We start from the raw sequence: 16,855 nt of genomic DNA, 5'->3' as shown, positions 1-16,855 counted from the left end.
GTAACACCATCGTTGTGTGTCATTAAAATTCCTGCACATCGGTACACATATGCACATTCATAGCCCATAGGTATAGCTCATAAGGATTGCACGTGTGCCACTTGCAGGAGGCAGCTAGGAGAGGATGGCTGAAAGCCTTGTCTCTGGGGAGACTTTGCCTGGCAACCATTTAATGTCTCACATGGACAGGCAGTCAGCAGGGGACAACCAAGGACACTGTACCCTGCAGAGACATTCTTCAGTCAGATGGTGAAAGAACTCTCCACCAATGGACTGCAGTGAAATGCTGGACTGGGCCAAGGGACTCCTGTCTGCAAGCAGACCATGGGAAGGCCCAGGAGCTTTAAAAGTAACTGCATCACAAACTCGTGGGTATGGTGATTCCGGGGGTTTTTTGTGTCTTGTCTTTTGTGGGTTTGGAGCTGCGGCTTTGTGCTTGGGGCCTTTTGTGTCCTGTCTTTTGGGCTTTTTGAGTCTGGGGTCCTTTTGTGTCTTGTGGTTTTACTTTGGTTCCAGCCTCCTGAGGTCTGTTTCAGTTCTCAGATACAACATTGTCCCAGTTGACTTAATTTCATCCTAGACCATTGGTTTGAAAAGGACTCCTTGCAGTTCCCCATAGTGGAACATAACAAGTTGTTGACTCTCTTATGGGACAAGTGCCCATGCAGTGACATCCACAGACATTGGAGCATTGATAAATCATCCTGTGACAAGACCAGCTGCCTCTGCTGCCCTCTCTGCCTTTGCCATCTGCTGTCCTGGGGCTGTGCAGCTGCAGCAGATGTCCTGTGGGAAGAGGTGCTGCTGCCACGGCCCTCGGCCTCAGGCTATGCCCCACAGGACATGGGTGCCATGGTGGGGCATGAGGGGAAGGGCAAAGGCACCAGGAGGCTGAGGAAGCACCACCCAGAGACTGTGTGATGGAAAAAACAACCAGTTATTTCTTTATTTCCTTAATAAATGGGTGAAAGAACCATGCTAGTCCTACCGGCGAGGAGGCCTCTTGCGGGCGTGTGGAGACTCCTGAGGCTCAGGGGCTCTTCTCTTTGGGGGACGCCAGGGCTGCTGGAGCAAGCGACCCCCACCTCGGGTGGGACCAGAGGGTCTGGGGCTGGTGCTCTGGGCACAGGGACCTGCCTCCTCCTGGGGCTGGTGCTGCTCTGGGGACACGGGCACAGCTGGGGGGTAGCTGTGACCCCTGGCAGGGGTGGCCCCCGTTGTGGCAGCTTCCTCTGCCTCCTCCACGGAGACTTCAGGAGTGCTGGCTAGAGTCCCTGTCCAAGAGCTGGAGGAGCTGGAGCTGGGGCTGTTGGGGCTGGAGCTGCTGGAGCTGCTGGAGCTGCTGCTGCCTGCTGGGCTGTCATCCTCACCCACAGCAGCATGGGAGCACAGAAGCCTCTGGGCCTCCTCTCTGCACTGCCTCACAATGATGTCGATGGTGCCCTGGACCAGTGGCACTGTGTGTTCCTCCAGGATGTCCTGCAAGCTCTGGGTCATGATCTCCTGGTCAGGCCCATGCACACAGAGGGTGCACAGGATGGCACTCTGTGCACTCCTTGCCCACCACCACTGCTCCCTGTAGATGTCTTCCATCCTCTGGTTCAGCCAAGTCTCCAGGGGCTCCAGAAGTTCCCGTTGTTGATGGAAAAGTTGTGCCCAGACTTCAGGGAGGACACCACCGACAGCTTGGGCTGGTGTCTCCTGAGGAGAAGAGGGATGGGGCAGCACAGGGGGATGGGAGCTGTTCCCGTCCTGGCTGCCTGGAGCTCTCCCTGCCTGGCTGGTGGCCACTGGCAGCTGCTCAGGCGCTGTGATGACTATCTCCATATAGTCACCTGCATCATCAGAAAACCTGACAGCCTCTATTGCTCCTCTGCACAGTGGGCACACGGGATTTATGTGTGTCCACTGCAGGATGCAGCCCTGGCAGAAACGGTGGCCACAAGGCAGAGCAGAAGCCACGTCATCAAAAGTGTCCTGGCAGATGGCACAGTTGCCACCTGTCTCTGTGGCCATATTAGGCCTCTGAAGCACGTTGGGGAGGGCTGAGGATCAGGAGCTGCCCTCCTTCACTGGGGTCACACCCTGCAGGAGAGGGGAGGAAGGGGAAGGACACCCTCCCACCTCCCTACAGCCCTGTCACCTGCCCCAAGTCCAACACAGGGGACGTTTCCCATCAGTGCTGCAAGCACACGCAGTGCCCAGCAGCCCCAGCCAGGCAGGGCTGGGCAAACACTGCTGATTGCTCTGGGTCTGGCACTGGCACCTGCCAAGAACAGGCACCACTCAGCACCACAGAAACCTGGCTCGATCCTGCACACTCAGCACCACAGAAACCTGGCTCGATCCTCCACACCTCGCAGTTGCGCTCGGTAGGAGTTCAGAACGGAGCCAGACTGGCCCTGGCTCTGCCTATGCCCATATGTAAGCAGTGAAGGCTGAGATGTCACAATCCAGCCCTTGGTGATGTCACAGTCTGCTTCTCACTGACATCATCCTTCATCAGCAGGTGATGTCACAATGTCCCTGTCATTGCACACTGTCCGGAGAAAGAAGAAAATACTTTTCTTTTTTTTTTCAACCTTGACATTTCCATGTTGCTCTCCCTTGTCCACCTGCATCATGTGTCCATGGCCCTGTGTCTCATCCCTGCTCCTGACCCTTGCCAGTGGCCACCAGCCAGGCAGGGAGAGCTCCAGGCAGCCAGGACAGGAACATCCCCCATCCCCCTGTGCCACCCCATTCCTCTTCTCCTCAGGAGACGCCAGCCCGAGCTGTCGGCAGTGTCCTGCCTCAGGTCTGAGCACAACTTTTCTGTCAACAAAAGATCTCCTGGACCCTGTGCAGACTTGGCTGTGCAGCAGGATGGAGACCATCTACAGGGAGCAGTGGTGGCTGGCAGAGATCTCACAGAGCTGCATCCTACACACTCGCTGTATGCATGGGCCAGACCAGGAGATCATGACCCAGAGCCTGCAGGACATCCTGGAGGAACACACAGTGCCACTGATCCAGGGCACCACTGACATCATTGTGAGGCAGTGCAGAGAGGAGGCCCAGAGGCTTCTGTGCTCCCAGCTGCTGTGGGTGAGGATGACAGCCCAGCAGCCAGCAGCAGCTCCAGCAGCTCCAGCAGCTCCAGCAGCTCCTTGCCTTGGATGGGGACTCCAGCCAGCAGCCCTGCAGTCTCAAGGGAGGAGGAAGAAGCTGCCACAACATAGGCTGCCCACCCCAGGGGTCACAGGCACCCCCAAATTGTGGCTGTGTCTGCAGGGTTGGACCAGTCCCAGGAGGAGCCAGAACAGGAGTGGGGATGGTGGTAGGTCCCTCTGCCCAGAGCAACAGGCCCACACCCTCTGTATCAGTATCATGTTGTCTATAATTTGTTTGTGGATTTGTTGGGTTTTTTGTTGATCAGAAGGTTTATATATTTTGGTCTCAAAGAGCAGATAAGGTTCAAACTAAAAGATTGCGGGACATTGTAGATAAATGCTAAAAAAGATTTGGAATAATATCAGTTATATTGGAATAAGTGGTAGACAACTCAAATATCTGTGCAAACATGAGAAGAATAGATATTACTTCACTTCATTTGGGAGTGCTTTCTATAATTATGGTATAGGCTCAAAAATTATTGCCAACTCCTACTTCAGTACACTTATATTAAAATGTCTAAATCAAATAAATCACCATCAAACCCTTTAAATTCATTAATTTCAAATTTGCAAAACCTTCCTATGTGTGATGGTATTGCAGCCTCCTGAGTTCCTGAAGCCCTCACTCACCTCAGCTCAGTTTGGGCAGGAAGGGGATGTTTGTGAGATGTGGGGACAGGAGGAGGGAAGACTTTGCAAACGCTGTCACCAGGGCAGGGCTGTTTTCATTCATGGTGACAAGTGGTAGTACTTGAGCTTTTTATTTACTGAGAGGGAGGTGCTGAAGGGCAAAACTTCTCAGGAAGAAGGACATGCTGCACTTCCAAAGGAGGGTGAGTGAAGGGGAAAAGTGTCATTCGTCTTTCATGGAAGGTGTTTCATTTTTAACAAATTATTTTTGCTGAAGATGTACCTAGACAGCACTGATTTAGAGCATTTTATCAGACTCCCAGAGTATCCTCACATCTGTTTTGCCACATTTTCTCTCTGTATTTCATTGTGAATGATTTCTCCTCCCCGGGTGGCTCCTGCTTGGAGCTCTCTGCTCAGTGGAGTCCCGTTTGCTCAGCAGCCTTTGCAGTGAGTTATTCCCCAGCGTGTGGCTCTGCTGCCATCCCAAATCTGCGGTTTCACTGCCCAGCCTGACTGAGACTGGGGAGCTGCTGGGCATGGCTGGAGAATTTCCCCCAGTCCCCTTCACTCACTGCCAAAACCCTCCAGCAATACTATGTTTACATTTGCTTATTGCTTGGAAAAACACAACTTCATGCTTATTTCAGTTTAAAAATTAAATTTATTGAAGATTGTTACACTTGCACTTCTGATATGTAAGTACACAAAAATCAACAAGTTAAAAAATTAGATTTATTACAAATTGCTGCAACCACACTAAGAATTAATATACAAATATCAATTTAAGTTTAACAAAAATAATTTATTACATCATATATATATTATATTATATTATGAAAATCTAGCACAAACATAAAAATAAAACCAGATGTAAATAAATAGAAATAGAAATCTAACTATACAAACATCAATCTACCTATCTAAATATCCATATATAATTATATAAATCTATAAATATATCCTGAAGGGATTTCAGAAGCCCCATCTTCACACGTTTTCCCTCTGTCTCTTCCTCCTGTGCAGTGCAGCCCTCCTGGTCAGGGACAGCAGATGAACATCTGGGAAGCAAAGGGAACACTGAGTCAATATCGGGACATTTCCCTGGGCAGCAGCTGCACTTGTGTGAGAGAAGAGAAAATCTCAGAGCCTCCCCAGCAGGGTGAGAAAGAAAAAGCAGGCTGAGCCTCAGCCCCAGCCTGCCTCACCGGCCCTGTGGCCTCACCCAGGCTCTCGGGGGGCAGCAGCAGCAGCTCCCTGTTCTCTGCTCTTGCTGGTGCCCTTCAGCTTCTCCCTGATGGTTCTTGTCACTCTCTCGATGTTCTTGGGGCATTTAGGGAAGCTGTGGCAAAATTGTACACACAGGAATTGGTTCCAAGGCCTGGCAGAGCCACAGTCCTGGACCCCTCTGTGCTCCCTGCTGGCTCCCTCCATCCCCTCAGCCCTGCCATCCCCTCAGCAAACCCACAGCCCCCCCCAGTTCCTTCAGACCCCCACAGTCCATTCTGACACATCGAGTCCCCTTAGACCTGCCACCCCCCTCAGCCTGTGCCACTTCCCTGTCCCCTCAGCCCCCACCATCCCCTGCAGCTCACCCTGAACCCACAGCTCCACCATTCTCCTTTCCTCCCCCATACCCCTCAGCCCCACAGTCCCCTCAGCCCCACCAGCACCTCAAGCTCACTGTCCCTTCAGTGTCACCTCTCCTCAGCCCCCTCAGCCCCTCAGTCTCACCGTCCTTCAGCAGCTCCTCAGGGGACACCAGCTGCTCTCACTGCTCTAGGGACACCTGGGGACACCTGGAACTGCTGCTCCGCCCGGGCCGGCCGCCAGCTCGGACCCAGCACGGGAAGAGGGGACAGAGGGGACACAGGGGGAAAGCAAAAGATGAAAAAGAAAGCAGAGCAGGGAAAGAGGTTAAAATGAAGCCTATGCCTACACAAATATTAATTCATGTACCTAAATATTAATAAAACTCCAACTGTATACATTCCTTAATTTAACTATATGCATATAAAACTTACTCTAATTACATATAAATGTATCTATGAAAACGTATAAATCTAACTACAGATATATAAATTCAATCACAGCTATAATTATATTTATGTAAATGGATCTAAATCAAACTATACAGATTTTTAACTATAAGCACATATAAACACAACTTTATAAATCTAGAAATAAATCTACATAGATACAAAAATGTAACTGTAAAAATCTAGAAACATAATATATACAGAGGGATCCCACCTGTCTGATCTTCACAGGCTCTCCCTTGGTCTCCGTGTCCTACGCAGGGCAGCCCTCCTGGCGAGGTAGATCAGATGGATGTCTGTGAAGCAAAGGGAACACTGAGTCAATATCTGGCCTTCATGAATGTTTCCCTTTGGAAGGAATTGTACTTCTGTAAAAGATTGTAAAAGATTGCCTGAAAGACAGACTCTCATGTAGGAATTTGAGGCCTCCTCCTTCCAGAAGAGGGATCATTCCAAGTTTTCAGAACTTCAGAAGTTTTGGAGTATCCCAATAAAGTTGCAGCACCCGCAGTGAAAATGGCACCCAGGAGAGCTTGAAACACACACAGTCCCAGCTCACACAAAGAGCCCAGCCTTGGTCTTTCTCTGTGCTCACAGAGACACCTCAGTCCTCACTCAAATGGCTGAAGCTGAAGGGTGATGTGAGCTGAGTTACGAACTAGCACTGGTCCCTGGCATCTAAAAAGTGCCCTCTGCAGTGAGCAACAGCTCTTCCAACTCAACCAGCAGCTCTGGGATGAAGAGCTGGCAGGGAAAGAGCTCCCTACGAGGCCTGCAGGCTGCACCAGCTTTGCTCGAGAATGCAGATCCAAAGTGCCCTCTCTCTCCTATTAGTTCTTGCTAATCTGAGGAAATTTAGATTTTGCCTTTAGCTACTGCATTTGTGTTCTGTGATTTGTTTGGCCTCAGAGGTTCTACTGCTTGTATTTTTAATGTGTCTCACTACAGCTGTCACCAGACCTGTACTACACAGATTTAATGCTTTCAGACACAAAGCTCAGCCTTCTACTCTGGCTTTTTGTGGCGTTTTACACAGTTACTTCAAGAGTCACTCAGCACTGCCTCCAGAGCACTGCCACCCTGCAGCAAACCTATCCACGCACTTCAGCTGGAAACTGGGACACCCAGCTTGGTGACACAAGTGCCAGAAGGTCAGCTTTATTCACTGCTCTCTTGCCACACCACAGGACTCAGGGTCAGTGCTGCCAGAGAAGCGTGGAGGGCAGGGCTCCACCGGGGAGGCTGTGCCAGTGCCCTGTTGGAACTCAAGGCACCAGGAAGCACCAAGCCTGCAGACAAGAACTCAACTCCTCTGATCTCCCTTCCTGCCACAGGCAGGCTCACAGCAGCCATCTCAGACCTCTCTCAACCAATGTGGGCTCTCTCCTTACCAAGCTCCTCGGGCTCCAGGGAACTGTTCCCATGGCTCACAGTGCCAGGCAAAGCTCTCTCTGCTGCAGCCATGTTCTCAGGCTCCCCTCCTGAAGACTCAGGGGCGACACCAGTGTTCCCCTTAAAAGAAAACCAGAAAGAAAGAAAACCCAAAGATCACTCACTGTTTTCTGCAGGGACACAGTAGTTCAGAGCCTGCAATATTTCTTTCTCTTGAGGAAGAAAATGCTTCTGAGAACTGGCATGTGTGAGTTTACAGAAGACAAAAGTTCATCACGCTTGGCAATACAATATGGACAATTCCAAAACATCCCATTCACTGCCTTGAATCTGCCTCTCCTCAACAGTAAATCTAGAGAAGGCAATGGGTCTGCATATTATATGAAATAGAGGAATCCTTTGGCAAAGCTGTGTAATAATATGCAAAAATGCCTGTGCCAATACAGACACTGAACACTTCAGGCAAGTCTGGAAAGAGGCAAGAGTTAAGAGAAAGTGGATTCCTAAGTCAAAGAGGGAATCTGTCAAACACAAGGACTAATGGTCCCTGATTGAATTGCACTTCAACACAGAAGAAGCCCCTGGGCTTCAAGGAGTCCTTAACCATTTCATGTGCAGCACCAACATTGTCCTTCCCTCCAATTCACAACTCACAGGGCCTCAGAACCAACACATCTGCTCCCTAAAGGCTCCAGGGCTCACTCACTTTCATCTCTTGCTCCTAACAAGGAGGTCTGGCCCCCAAAGGCAGTGGAGAAGATTGACTTCTCAAACCCAGTCCAGAAGCTGCCAAAGCTACAAGGTTGAACGTGGGGGTGACACTGAACACATGACGTGGGCACTAAGGAAGGAGTCCTGCCAGCTCCTGGCACAGGGATGTGCTCCTCCCTCCACAGCCCTGAGCACAACAGCCTCATCCAGGCTGCAGCTTTGCCAGGACTGGATGGGAACACACATCTCTTCCCACAGAGATGTCCAAGAGGAACATGACAAAGCTCTGGAACATGGAGAGCAAGACTGGCCAGTTTGCCCAGCTGAGGATTTCCCAGATACACACGTGACTGCAGGCTACAGAGAGGACCAGAAAGCTGCAGCTGCAGCACATCCCCTCACACGGCTCTGGCAGTGCCTACACACACAGCAGGGCTCACACAGCAGCAGCAGCTGCAGCCCAGCCCTTGCTCTGCCTTGGCCTTCCAACCAAAAGGAGGCAGAGCCCACAGCTGGTGCTGTAACAGAGGCTCCTCTCACATGCCCCTCCCTGTGGGACACTTTGCCTTCAGGGGCAATTCTCCAAACACTCTCCTATTTCACATCAAGCTAAGCTTGTTAGAACCTACAAAGCATCACCAGGAATGATGCCCCTGCACTAGGGATTCTTCCCAGGAAAAGGAGAAAGGAGCACCCAAACTTGGCCAACACCTCTCGTCCTCACTAAGGATGAGCCCCCTTTTCCTTCCCTCTTCCTTTGCAAATCTTGCTTTACCAAGCAAATCCTTCCCTGTCCATTCACAGCTCAATTCAAGAAGCCTTTCCTTCTCAGCCATGCAACAACTTTCAAAAGCTCTCAGTCCAGCCCTTTTCATCCCTTTCCAATGCAGTTACCTGAGCAAAGGGAGACCTTTCAGGTGGGGAGCGGGAAATCATCTCCTCCAGCGTCTCAAGCACCAGGTCCAGAGTCAGTGGTGGCAATTCCTCTTCCCCAGGCTCATTCCATGGCCAGCTGGAGGCTGTCCATGCTGCACAACCAGCACTGCCAGTCGGAGCATCAGGGGCTGAACTGCCCACTGTGGCTGCAAGAATCCAAACACTTGGGTCAGGCTCCAGAACAGAGCTTGGCACACAGAGCTCTACTGCTGCCTTGGATCAAACACCACAGGAAGCACACAGCAAACTCAGTGCCAGAAATGTATTCCAACTTCCCAGGGGATTGGAAGACTGATTTCTTCCTCTTAAAAAGTGTTTATTCTCATTGATGGGTATGTCTGGTAAAGTATGGACTGTAAAACTGATCTACACACACACACACTAAGAGTTTGTAATCACAGCCTTTTCCATCTCCCCATCAGCTTGAGGATTTGGCTGCTTTGGAGTTTTGCTGAACAAAGAAAGTGGATCCCCCTTGGAAGAGCCCAGATCTGCAGACATGCAGACTAAAATTAAACTGGGATTGTACTGCAGAAAAGCAACCTTGTGGCTGTGGCCGTATTCTGAAGTTGCAACTGTTCTGGGAACACACAGAGCTCATTGAAATGTAATAAAGGTCTTTGCAGGAGAGAACATCTTTAAACTCTGCAATATCGTATCAGCGTCCTAGTTTGGCTTCACTCAAGAAAACAGGGGAGCTCACCAGACACTGAGCAGTTGTGGGCAAATGTTTTTTGCCTTAGTCTTTCTACCCTACAGAGAGGCTGTGTGGAAAACCCCCAGAACATCCTCCAAATCTGGAGGAAGGACAGGAAAACCAGACAGAGATTGTTTTTGTTCTCTAGGTCCCCCTTCCTGGTCGACTTGACAATTTCTGTCTGATTCTCTCTTTACATCTACACCTGACAGAGTACAGCAGAAAAAGATTTCAAATGGGCTGTTGGCAGGAGCTGTTGGAAAATCAAGGGTAGAAGTTCTTTCCCTACCTGATGGGCTGTAGGCTGGCAGGTGCTGCTCTGAAGATGTGCAGCTGCTGCTCTCTGGAAGAGCCTTGGAAGTGCTCAAATGATCAATGGGGATTGGTGGAATGATGAGCTCAGGCTGGCATTGAAATTTGTGTGTGCCTGGTTCCTCCAATGAATCCCCAAAAACTCCAGAGGTGGCAAACACTTTCTTGGGAGGCTCTGGGGAAGCCTCAGAGTCTTGATCAGCTGCACTTGTGCTGGAAGGGCCTGGAGGCAGCTCTGCATCCTCAGGTGAGGCAGCACTGAGGTCTTGGCATGAGGGAGCTGAGTAGCAGTGAGGGAAGAAGAAAGGGAGAAACAGAAGATTGGGTCACTATTGCTCCTTGCCTACATTTCCCTTGGCAGCAACTGGACATCTATCAGCAAACAGCTAACCTCAGATCCTCCCAAGTAGGGTGAGGAAGAAAAAAATCCCCACATGTTCTGGGGCTTTGCAACAACCAATCCCCTGTCTATTTAGGTCTCACCTATTCGTTTAACCATCTGGTACAACTGTCCCCTGGCAGTTCCTTGGCAGGAACAGTCAAGAAACCCAACAACCAGATCTTTTCCCCTCTGCTCCAAAGGGACACAAAAACTTCATAATCACAACCTTTCCTACATGCCCATTAGCTTTTGGAGTTGGCTGCTTGAGTTTCTCATCCCAACACATGAGATTCACATCTCATCCACAGAGTGGATTCACCCTGGACAAGACCAGATCTTCAGGCAAACACTGAAATTCACCTGTGATTTTTATGCTAAAAAGCAACTTTGTGGCTCAGGCCATATTCTGCAGGTGCAACTGTTCTGCAAACACACAGAGCTCATTGAAATGGCACGGCCTGATGGGCACAACACACAGTCTTAAAAATCTGTGATATTCTATCACCATCCCAGTTTGGCTTCATTCAAAGACAGAGGGGAGCTCACCTAACACCGACCACTTGTCAGCCAAGATTTTTTGCCTTACACTTGCACCTCAGCAGAAAGGCTGTCTGGAAAATGCCCAGGAGACAAACCAAATCGGAAGAAATGTCAGGAAAAGCAGACCGAGAATTCTTTTGCATTCAAGGTTCCTTTTCCTAGTCAACTTGACACTTTTCTACCTCATTCTCACTTGACATCTACCCATGACAGAGCACTGCCAAAAAATAATTCAGTCACTTGGCAGGAGCTGTTGGAAAAGCAAGGGTAGAAGTTCTTTCCCTACCTGATGGGCTGTAGGCTGGCAGGTGCTGCTCTGATGATCTGCAGCTGCTGCTCTCTGGAAGGGCCCTGGAAACGCTCGGATGGTCAATGCGAACCAGGCGAACCATGAGCTCAGGGTGGTGTTTTAGGTCCATACGGACCAGTGGAATGGTGAGACGCTTCAGCTGGAATTTGCGTCTGAGTGATTCCTCCCATGACTCCCCCTGATGTCCAGAGGTGCGAAACACTTTCTTGGCAGATGCTGGGGAAGCCTCAGAGTCTTCAGCACCTGCATGTCGTCGCCTGGAAGGGCCTGGAGGCAGCTCTGCATCCTCAGGTGAGGCAGCTCTGAGGTCCTGGCATGAGGGAGCTGAGAGAAGAAGAAAGGAAGCAAAGGGAAGATTGGGTCACTATTGCTCCTGGGCTTCGTTTCCCTTGGCAGCAACTGTACTTCTATCAGCAAAGAGAAAGCTCAGATCCTCCCAAGCAGGGCGAGGAAGAAAAAAATCCCCACATGTTCTGCAACAACCAATTCCTTGTCTGTTTAGCTCTCTCCTATTCGTTTAACCGCCTGGGAAAACTTTCCCCTGGCAGTTCCTCGGCCGGAGGCAACTGCCAGAATCCCAACTGCCAGGTCTCTCCCCCTCTGCTCCAAAGGGACAGGAGGCTCCCTGCAGCTGGGCCTGGCCACCATCGAGCCCTCGGCACTCACACGCACTCACGGAGAGCTCCCCAAGCGTGCCCGTGGCCGGGCAAGGAGCAGCGGCAGCCACGGCGCGGGGCTGGGCCAGCTGCAGGCCGAGCGGGCCAGGCTGCTGTGAGCGCAGCCCCGGCGGGACTGTCCCGCAGCCCCCGGCAGCCCGGGGGGCACGGCACGGCACGGCACGGCACAGCACAGCACAACACAGCACAGCTGCCTTGCCCAAGCACAGACAGCCCCTGGGCCAGCCGGGGCAGCTGCGCTGAGCAGCCCCAGCACGGGCAGTGCCCACGGCCAAAGCCCGCGCCACCCTCGCTGCCAGCCCGGCTTACCGGCCCCGCGGAGCTGCTGCAAGCGGCTGCGCTGGCGGCTGCGCACCTCCTTGCTGCACCTCCTTGGCGCACCTCCTCGGCTGGCCTTGCTCCGGCGCTCGATGCGGAGCAGGAGGTCGGGGCGGTCGCGGCGAAAGATTGGATTCCTGAAGTGGAGCCAGCTGCCGCCCTCGCTCGCCACCTTGTGGAAGCCGTACAGGTGGAGCTGTCGCACGAAGCTGCTGAAGTGCGTGGCTTTGAAGGTGCCCGGGGCCGCCGCCGCCCCCTCGCCGCCCAGCCCGCGGGCGCCGGCCGGGCTGAGCAGCTCCCGCTCGAAGAGCGAGCGCTCGACGAGCAGCCCCCGGGCCAGGCTGTCCCAGCGCACGGAGCGGACGCGGGGGCTGTTCACCAGGTGCCACAGCTTGGCGGGGAAGGTGCGGGCGCTGAGCCCCGAGGGCAGAGGGGGCTGCTGCATGGCGGCGCCGCTCACCGACTGGGGCAACAACGCCTCAGCGCAACGGCCGCGGCGCGGGCAGGACTTGGCGGGGACGAGCGACGAGCGACACGAGCCAGAGAGGCACAGCGCGGGCACAGCGCGGGCACAGCGCGGCCGTTTCGCTCCCGGGGCGCTGGCCGGGCTCGGCGGGGCGGGCAAAGCCCCTTGCGAGGCTGCTGGCAGCAGTGGCGACCTCTCTCCCCGCGCTGCATCTCATCCCCGGGTCACCTGTGGTGACAGAAGGAAAGGACATTGCTCTGTCTTGCCTGCCGAAAGGATGAAGAGGAGACACTTGAAGACATTCTTTTTGCCTCTTTCCCAGCCAGCTGGCATGTTCTTTCTCCTCATCCCTGCCTGTCAGCAAGGGGCAGCGATTTTGTCAGCATGCTCATCAAAGCTGAACTGCTGCCCCTAGGATGGATGTTGCTTTAGCCAAGGGATGAATGGCTTCCAGTTGGAGTCAGCTCACGCTGGTGTCTCCACAAGAGGCTTTGCCTTTTTCTTTCCTCAGGAATCATTTCTTGTCTTCCTGTCTTCCCCCATCTGGGGAGAGTAACAGTGAAAACCCCTCCTGCAGCCAAGTCTAGTCAATGCAGACTGCTCACAGAGTTCATCTTGTAATGGAAAGAGACTCCTCTGGGTTGGTGTTGGGAGGTGGAGGGGGAAGGTTTGTCCTGTGCTCACTTGAAGTCTTGTTGGGCAGCTGTTTTGCTCTGGCAGATAGACACCAGGGATGTATATCCAAGCCTTGCAGGTTCATTCATGAGCTTCCTGAGAGACCAAGGAGACTGAGGGATTGTTCTGTGAGGGCAGAAATTTCCATCTGGGAACTTTTTCAGATGCTTCAAAAATTTTTTACTTTCCTTCCCAAATATTGCCAAAATGTTTTGCTTCCAGAGAATCTTTTCCTTCTCTTTGGTGAACTTCCCTGTGCTGCCCTCCCAAATCTGGCCATTTCCCAGGATTCCTTCCCAAACTCAGGAGTATCCCATGGCCTTCCCTCTCCAGCTGGAACAGAAGGAAGCCCAGAGTTTGCTGTTGTGAGAGAGGAGTTTCTCTTTCTGTCTCACTTTCCATTTGGGGTAGCTTTGTGTGCATTCATTTGATCAAGGAACGTTTAAACTCGGAAGGAGTTGTGTTTCAAACTGCTCCATCCTCAGGGTCTTCTGTGGATATCCTTGGACAAAAGGGCTCTTTGTGTGAGCTCCCAGTGTCCAGGTTAAGGAAGGAGGTTGATATTTCAGGGTTGTTGCTGCTGAAAACATTTGTTTTCCTCTAGGAGCAAGGAGCTGGGAGTGGATACTTTTCTCACCTGCCTGCAGAAGAGGAAGTTGGAAAGTGGCAATTTTGTTTGAGGAGGTGGCCATCAGCAGTGTTCTCCCAGAGATGGGCTGGCAGAGAGGCAGCAGGGGAGATTTCAGACAGGAGCAGCAGCCCTGCCTGGGTCATGCTGCAGGGAACCCTAGGAGGGAGGTGTGAGAAGGGTTGTTTCTTTTTGTGCACATCAGCGATTTTCTCCTCTTTCAAAAGAAAAGGTGGGAAGACTCTCAGGTCTTGTGCTCAACTGGCAGTGCATTTGATATGATGGTGGGTGGGAGACACAGATGCAGAAACCAGCTGAGGTAATAATGTCATTTACTATAATGCAAAAATGAAAAAAAATCAGAAATGGATAAGGTAAGCAATGCACCTCATCATTACTACATGAGGTTGCCTCTAGTGATGAAGGAAGCCATCAACAGATACCCAAATCCTTTCCCCTCATCCAGACCTGCACATCAGCTGGGGGAAGCTGTCCCAGCAAAGCCCTGCAGAGCCACGGCTGTACCTGGGAAATGCTGCAGTGCCTCCACCTTTGCTGGCCACGAGGCTTCCGAGTGCACTGTGAGAGCAGCCTGGCTGTGATAGTGCTGAACGACCAACCTGACAGAACTTGTAGTGTGGGGACATCTGACTTCACTCTCCTCTTGGTTTTCTGCCCTTGAGAGAGGAGGGGTAAAAAACCTCAAGGAGAAAAACCTCAAGGTTCCTCAAGGAGGAAGCAAGGGAGTTGTTTTGGATCCTTCAGCCCCATACAGGGCCAGATGTGGCCTTGTCTGGATTATTCTGAATGTGGAAAGGTAAATACCTGTTTCAGCAGTGAGTAGATACATAGATCATAATGGTATTAATACTTGGTTAATGAGCAGATATATATATATATCATTCTGTAAACTCACCCATGCCAGTTCTCAGAAGCATTTTCTTCCTCAAGAGAAAGAAATATTGCAGGCTCTGAACTACTGTGTCCCTGCAGAAAACAGTGAGTGATCTTTGGGGTTTTTTTCCTTCTGGTTTTCTTTCAAGGCGTCAAGGTTTGAGATTTCGGTAAGATCATTGGTTTCCTAAATTGTATTACTCAGCCTAGCTTATAGGTACCTTTCTTAACTTGCATTTTAGCTATTTTTATAGTTTTTGCAAGCATTTACCCCATAATTGCATTTTAGCTGTTACAGTTCTGCAATTGTGCCTTTTTTTGTGTGTGTATGTCAATCTGTTCTAGGTTTGTATGTTCGTTATTTTCTGCATCTAATAAATGGTATTTTAAATCATATTAGACTAATCAGCCAAATATCAAAGAACCTTGTGAACGGGACTGAGTCTTGGGGTGCTACTACCCTGATCTGTTGCCAGAAGCCTGGCAATCCATGATTTCCCATGATTTGCCATGATTCGGTCAATCCATGATTTGCCATGATTTGGCCAATCCACGATTTCCCAGGATTTCCCATGATTTGGTCATTCCAGGATTTCCCAATATTTGGCCAATCCATGATTTCTCCCAATCTGGCCAATCCACGATTTCCCATGGTTTGGCAAATCCACGATTTCCAACGATTTGGCCAATCCACGATTTCCCATTATTTCACCAATCCAGGATTTCCGATGATTTCCCAATATTTGGCCATTCCATGATTTCCCACAATTTGACCAATCCAGGATTTTCCATGATTTCCCATGATTTGACTAATCCATGATTTCCCCGTATTTAGTCAATCCATGATTTCCCACGATTTGCCCAAGCCATGATTTCCCAGGATTTGGCCAGTCCAGGATTTCCCAGGATTTCCCATGATCTGACTAATCCACGATTTCCCACGATTTAGTCAATCCATGATTTCTCCCAATTTGGCCAATCCATGATTTGACCAATCCATGATTTCCCATGATTTCCCATGATTTGGCCAATCCATGATTTGGTCAATCCACGATTTCTCCCAATTTGGCCAATCCATGATTTGACCAATCCATGATTTCCCATGATTTCCCATGATTTGGCCAATCCATGATTTGGTCAATCCACAATTTCCCATTATTTGGTCGATCCATGATTTCCCAGGATTTGGTCAGTTCTTCATTTCCCATGATTTGGCCAATCCCTGATTTCCCTTGATTTCCCACTATTTGACCAATCCATGATTTCCCATGATTTTCCCCATCCATGATTTCCCAGGATTTCCCATGATTTGACCAATCCACGATTTCCCAGGATTTGGTCAGTTCTTGATTTCCCACTATTTGGCCAATCCATGATTTCCCATGATTTGGTCAATCAATGTTTTTACTTGATTTGGCCAAACCATGATTTCCCACAATTTGGCCAATCTAGGCTTTCCCAGGATTTGGCCAATCGAGGATTTCCCATGATTACTCATGATATGACCAATCCATGATTTCCCACAATTTGACCAATTTGGTTTAAATTGGGATTTCCCTGCACAGCAGGGGGTGTCACCCACCCAGGTGTTTTTCCTGATTTAAACTGGTATTTACTGGTTTATGCTGGTTTATACTGGGTAGACCTGATGCCCTAAACTCCCCATTCACTTTAACGAGCAGACCTGGTGTTGTGATCCAAATATTAAGGTTCTTTGGAAATAGCTCTGCCTGAATTAAGGTGCAAACGAGACCATATGCCAGTCAATAGTATGAGTTTTATTTGATAGTAAATATGAGAGAGAGGGGGAGGAAAAGAGAGAAAAAGAGAAGCAGGAAAAGAGGTGGCATTCCTTTCCCTCAGCCTGAGATGACTGAACAATAGGTTTCCCTTTATCTAATCTCAGCAGTTTGACTTTCAGTCCAAAGTCCCAGTCAGGTATCTTCAGGGAGGCTTCTTTGATTGTAGCTTCTTTATACAGTTTTTGTTCTAATGAGCAAAACTTTATATCAATGTTTGAGGCATGAGCTATTTCAGTCTCTGACAGCCACCCTGTGACTCAAACATTGTAAGAAATGTCTCTTTCCTAGCAA

At 50.4% G+C, this 16,855-nt stretch overlaps 1 protein-coding gene across 1 annotated transcript in view; it reads right to left on the bottom strand.

The window, feature by feature from the left end:
* Positions 1–6,453: 6,453 nt before the first annotated feature.
* LOC146421111 (uncharacterized) overlaps positions 6,454–16,855 on the bottom strand; it is a 48,603-nt gene continuing 38,201 nt past the window's right edge. The window contains exons 4-7 of the mRNA XM_085047701.1: positions 11,081–11,428; positions 9,850–10,152; positions 8,822–9,009; positions 6,454–7,336 (exon numbers count right to left, since the gene is read on the bottom strand). Coding sequence (XP_084903827.1) covers positions 7,190–7,336; positions 8,822–9,009; positions 9,850–10,152; positions 11,081–11,428 — 986 coding nt within the window. The 3' untranslated portion in view covers positions 6,454–7,189. The remainder of the gene's footprint in view (positions 7,337–8,821; positions 9,010–9,849; positions 10,153–11,080; positions 11,429–16,855) is intronic.

Source organism: Lichenostomus cassidix, unplaced genomic scaffold, assembly GCF_008360975.1.
Source record: "Lichenostomus cassidix isolate B80296 unplaced genomic scaffold, HeHo_3.0 HiC_scaffold_43, whole genome shotgun sequence".
In the NCBI taxonomy this organism is placed as follows: Eukaryota; Metazoa; Chordata; class Aves; order Passeriformes; family Meliphagidae; genus Lichenostomus; species Lichenostomus cassidix.
This window is presented reverse-complemented; position numbering and strand designations above follow the sequence as displayed.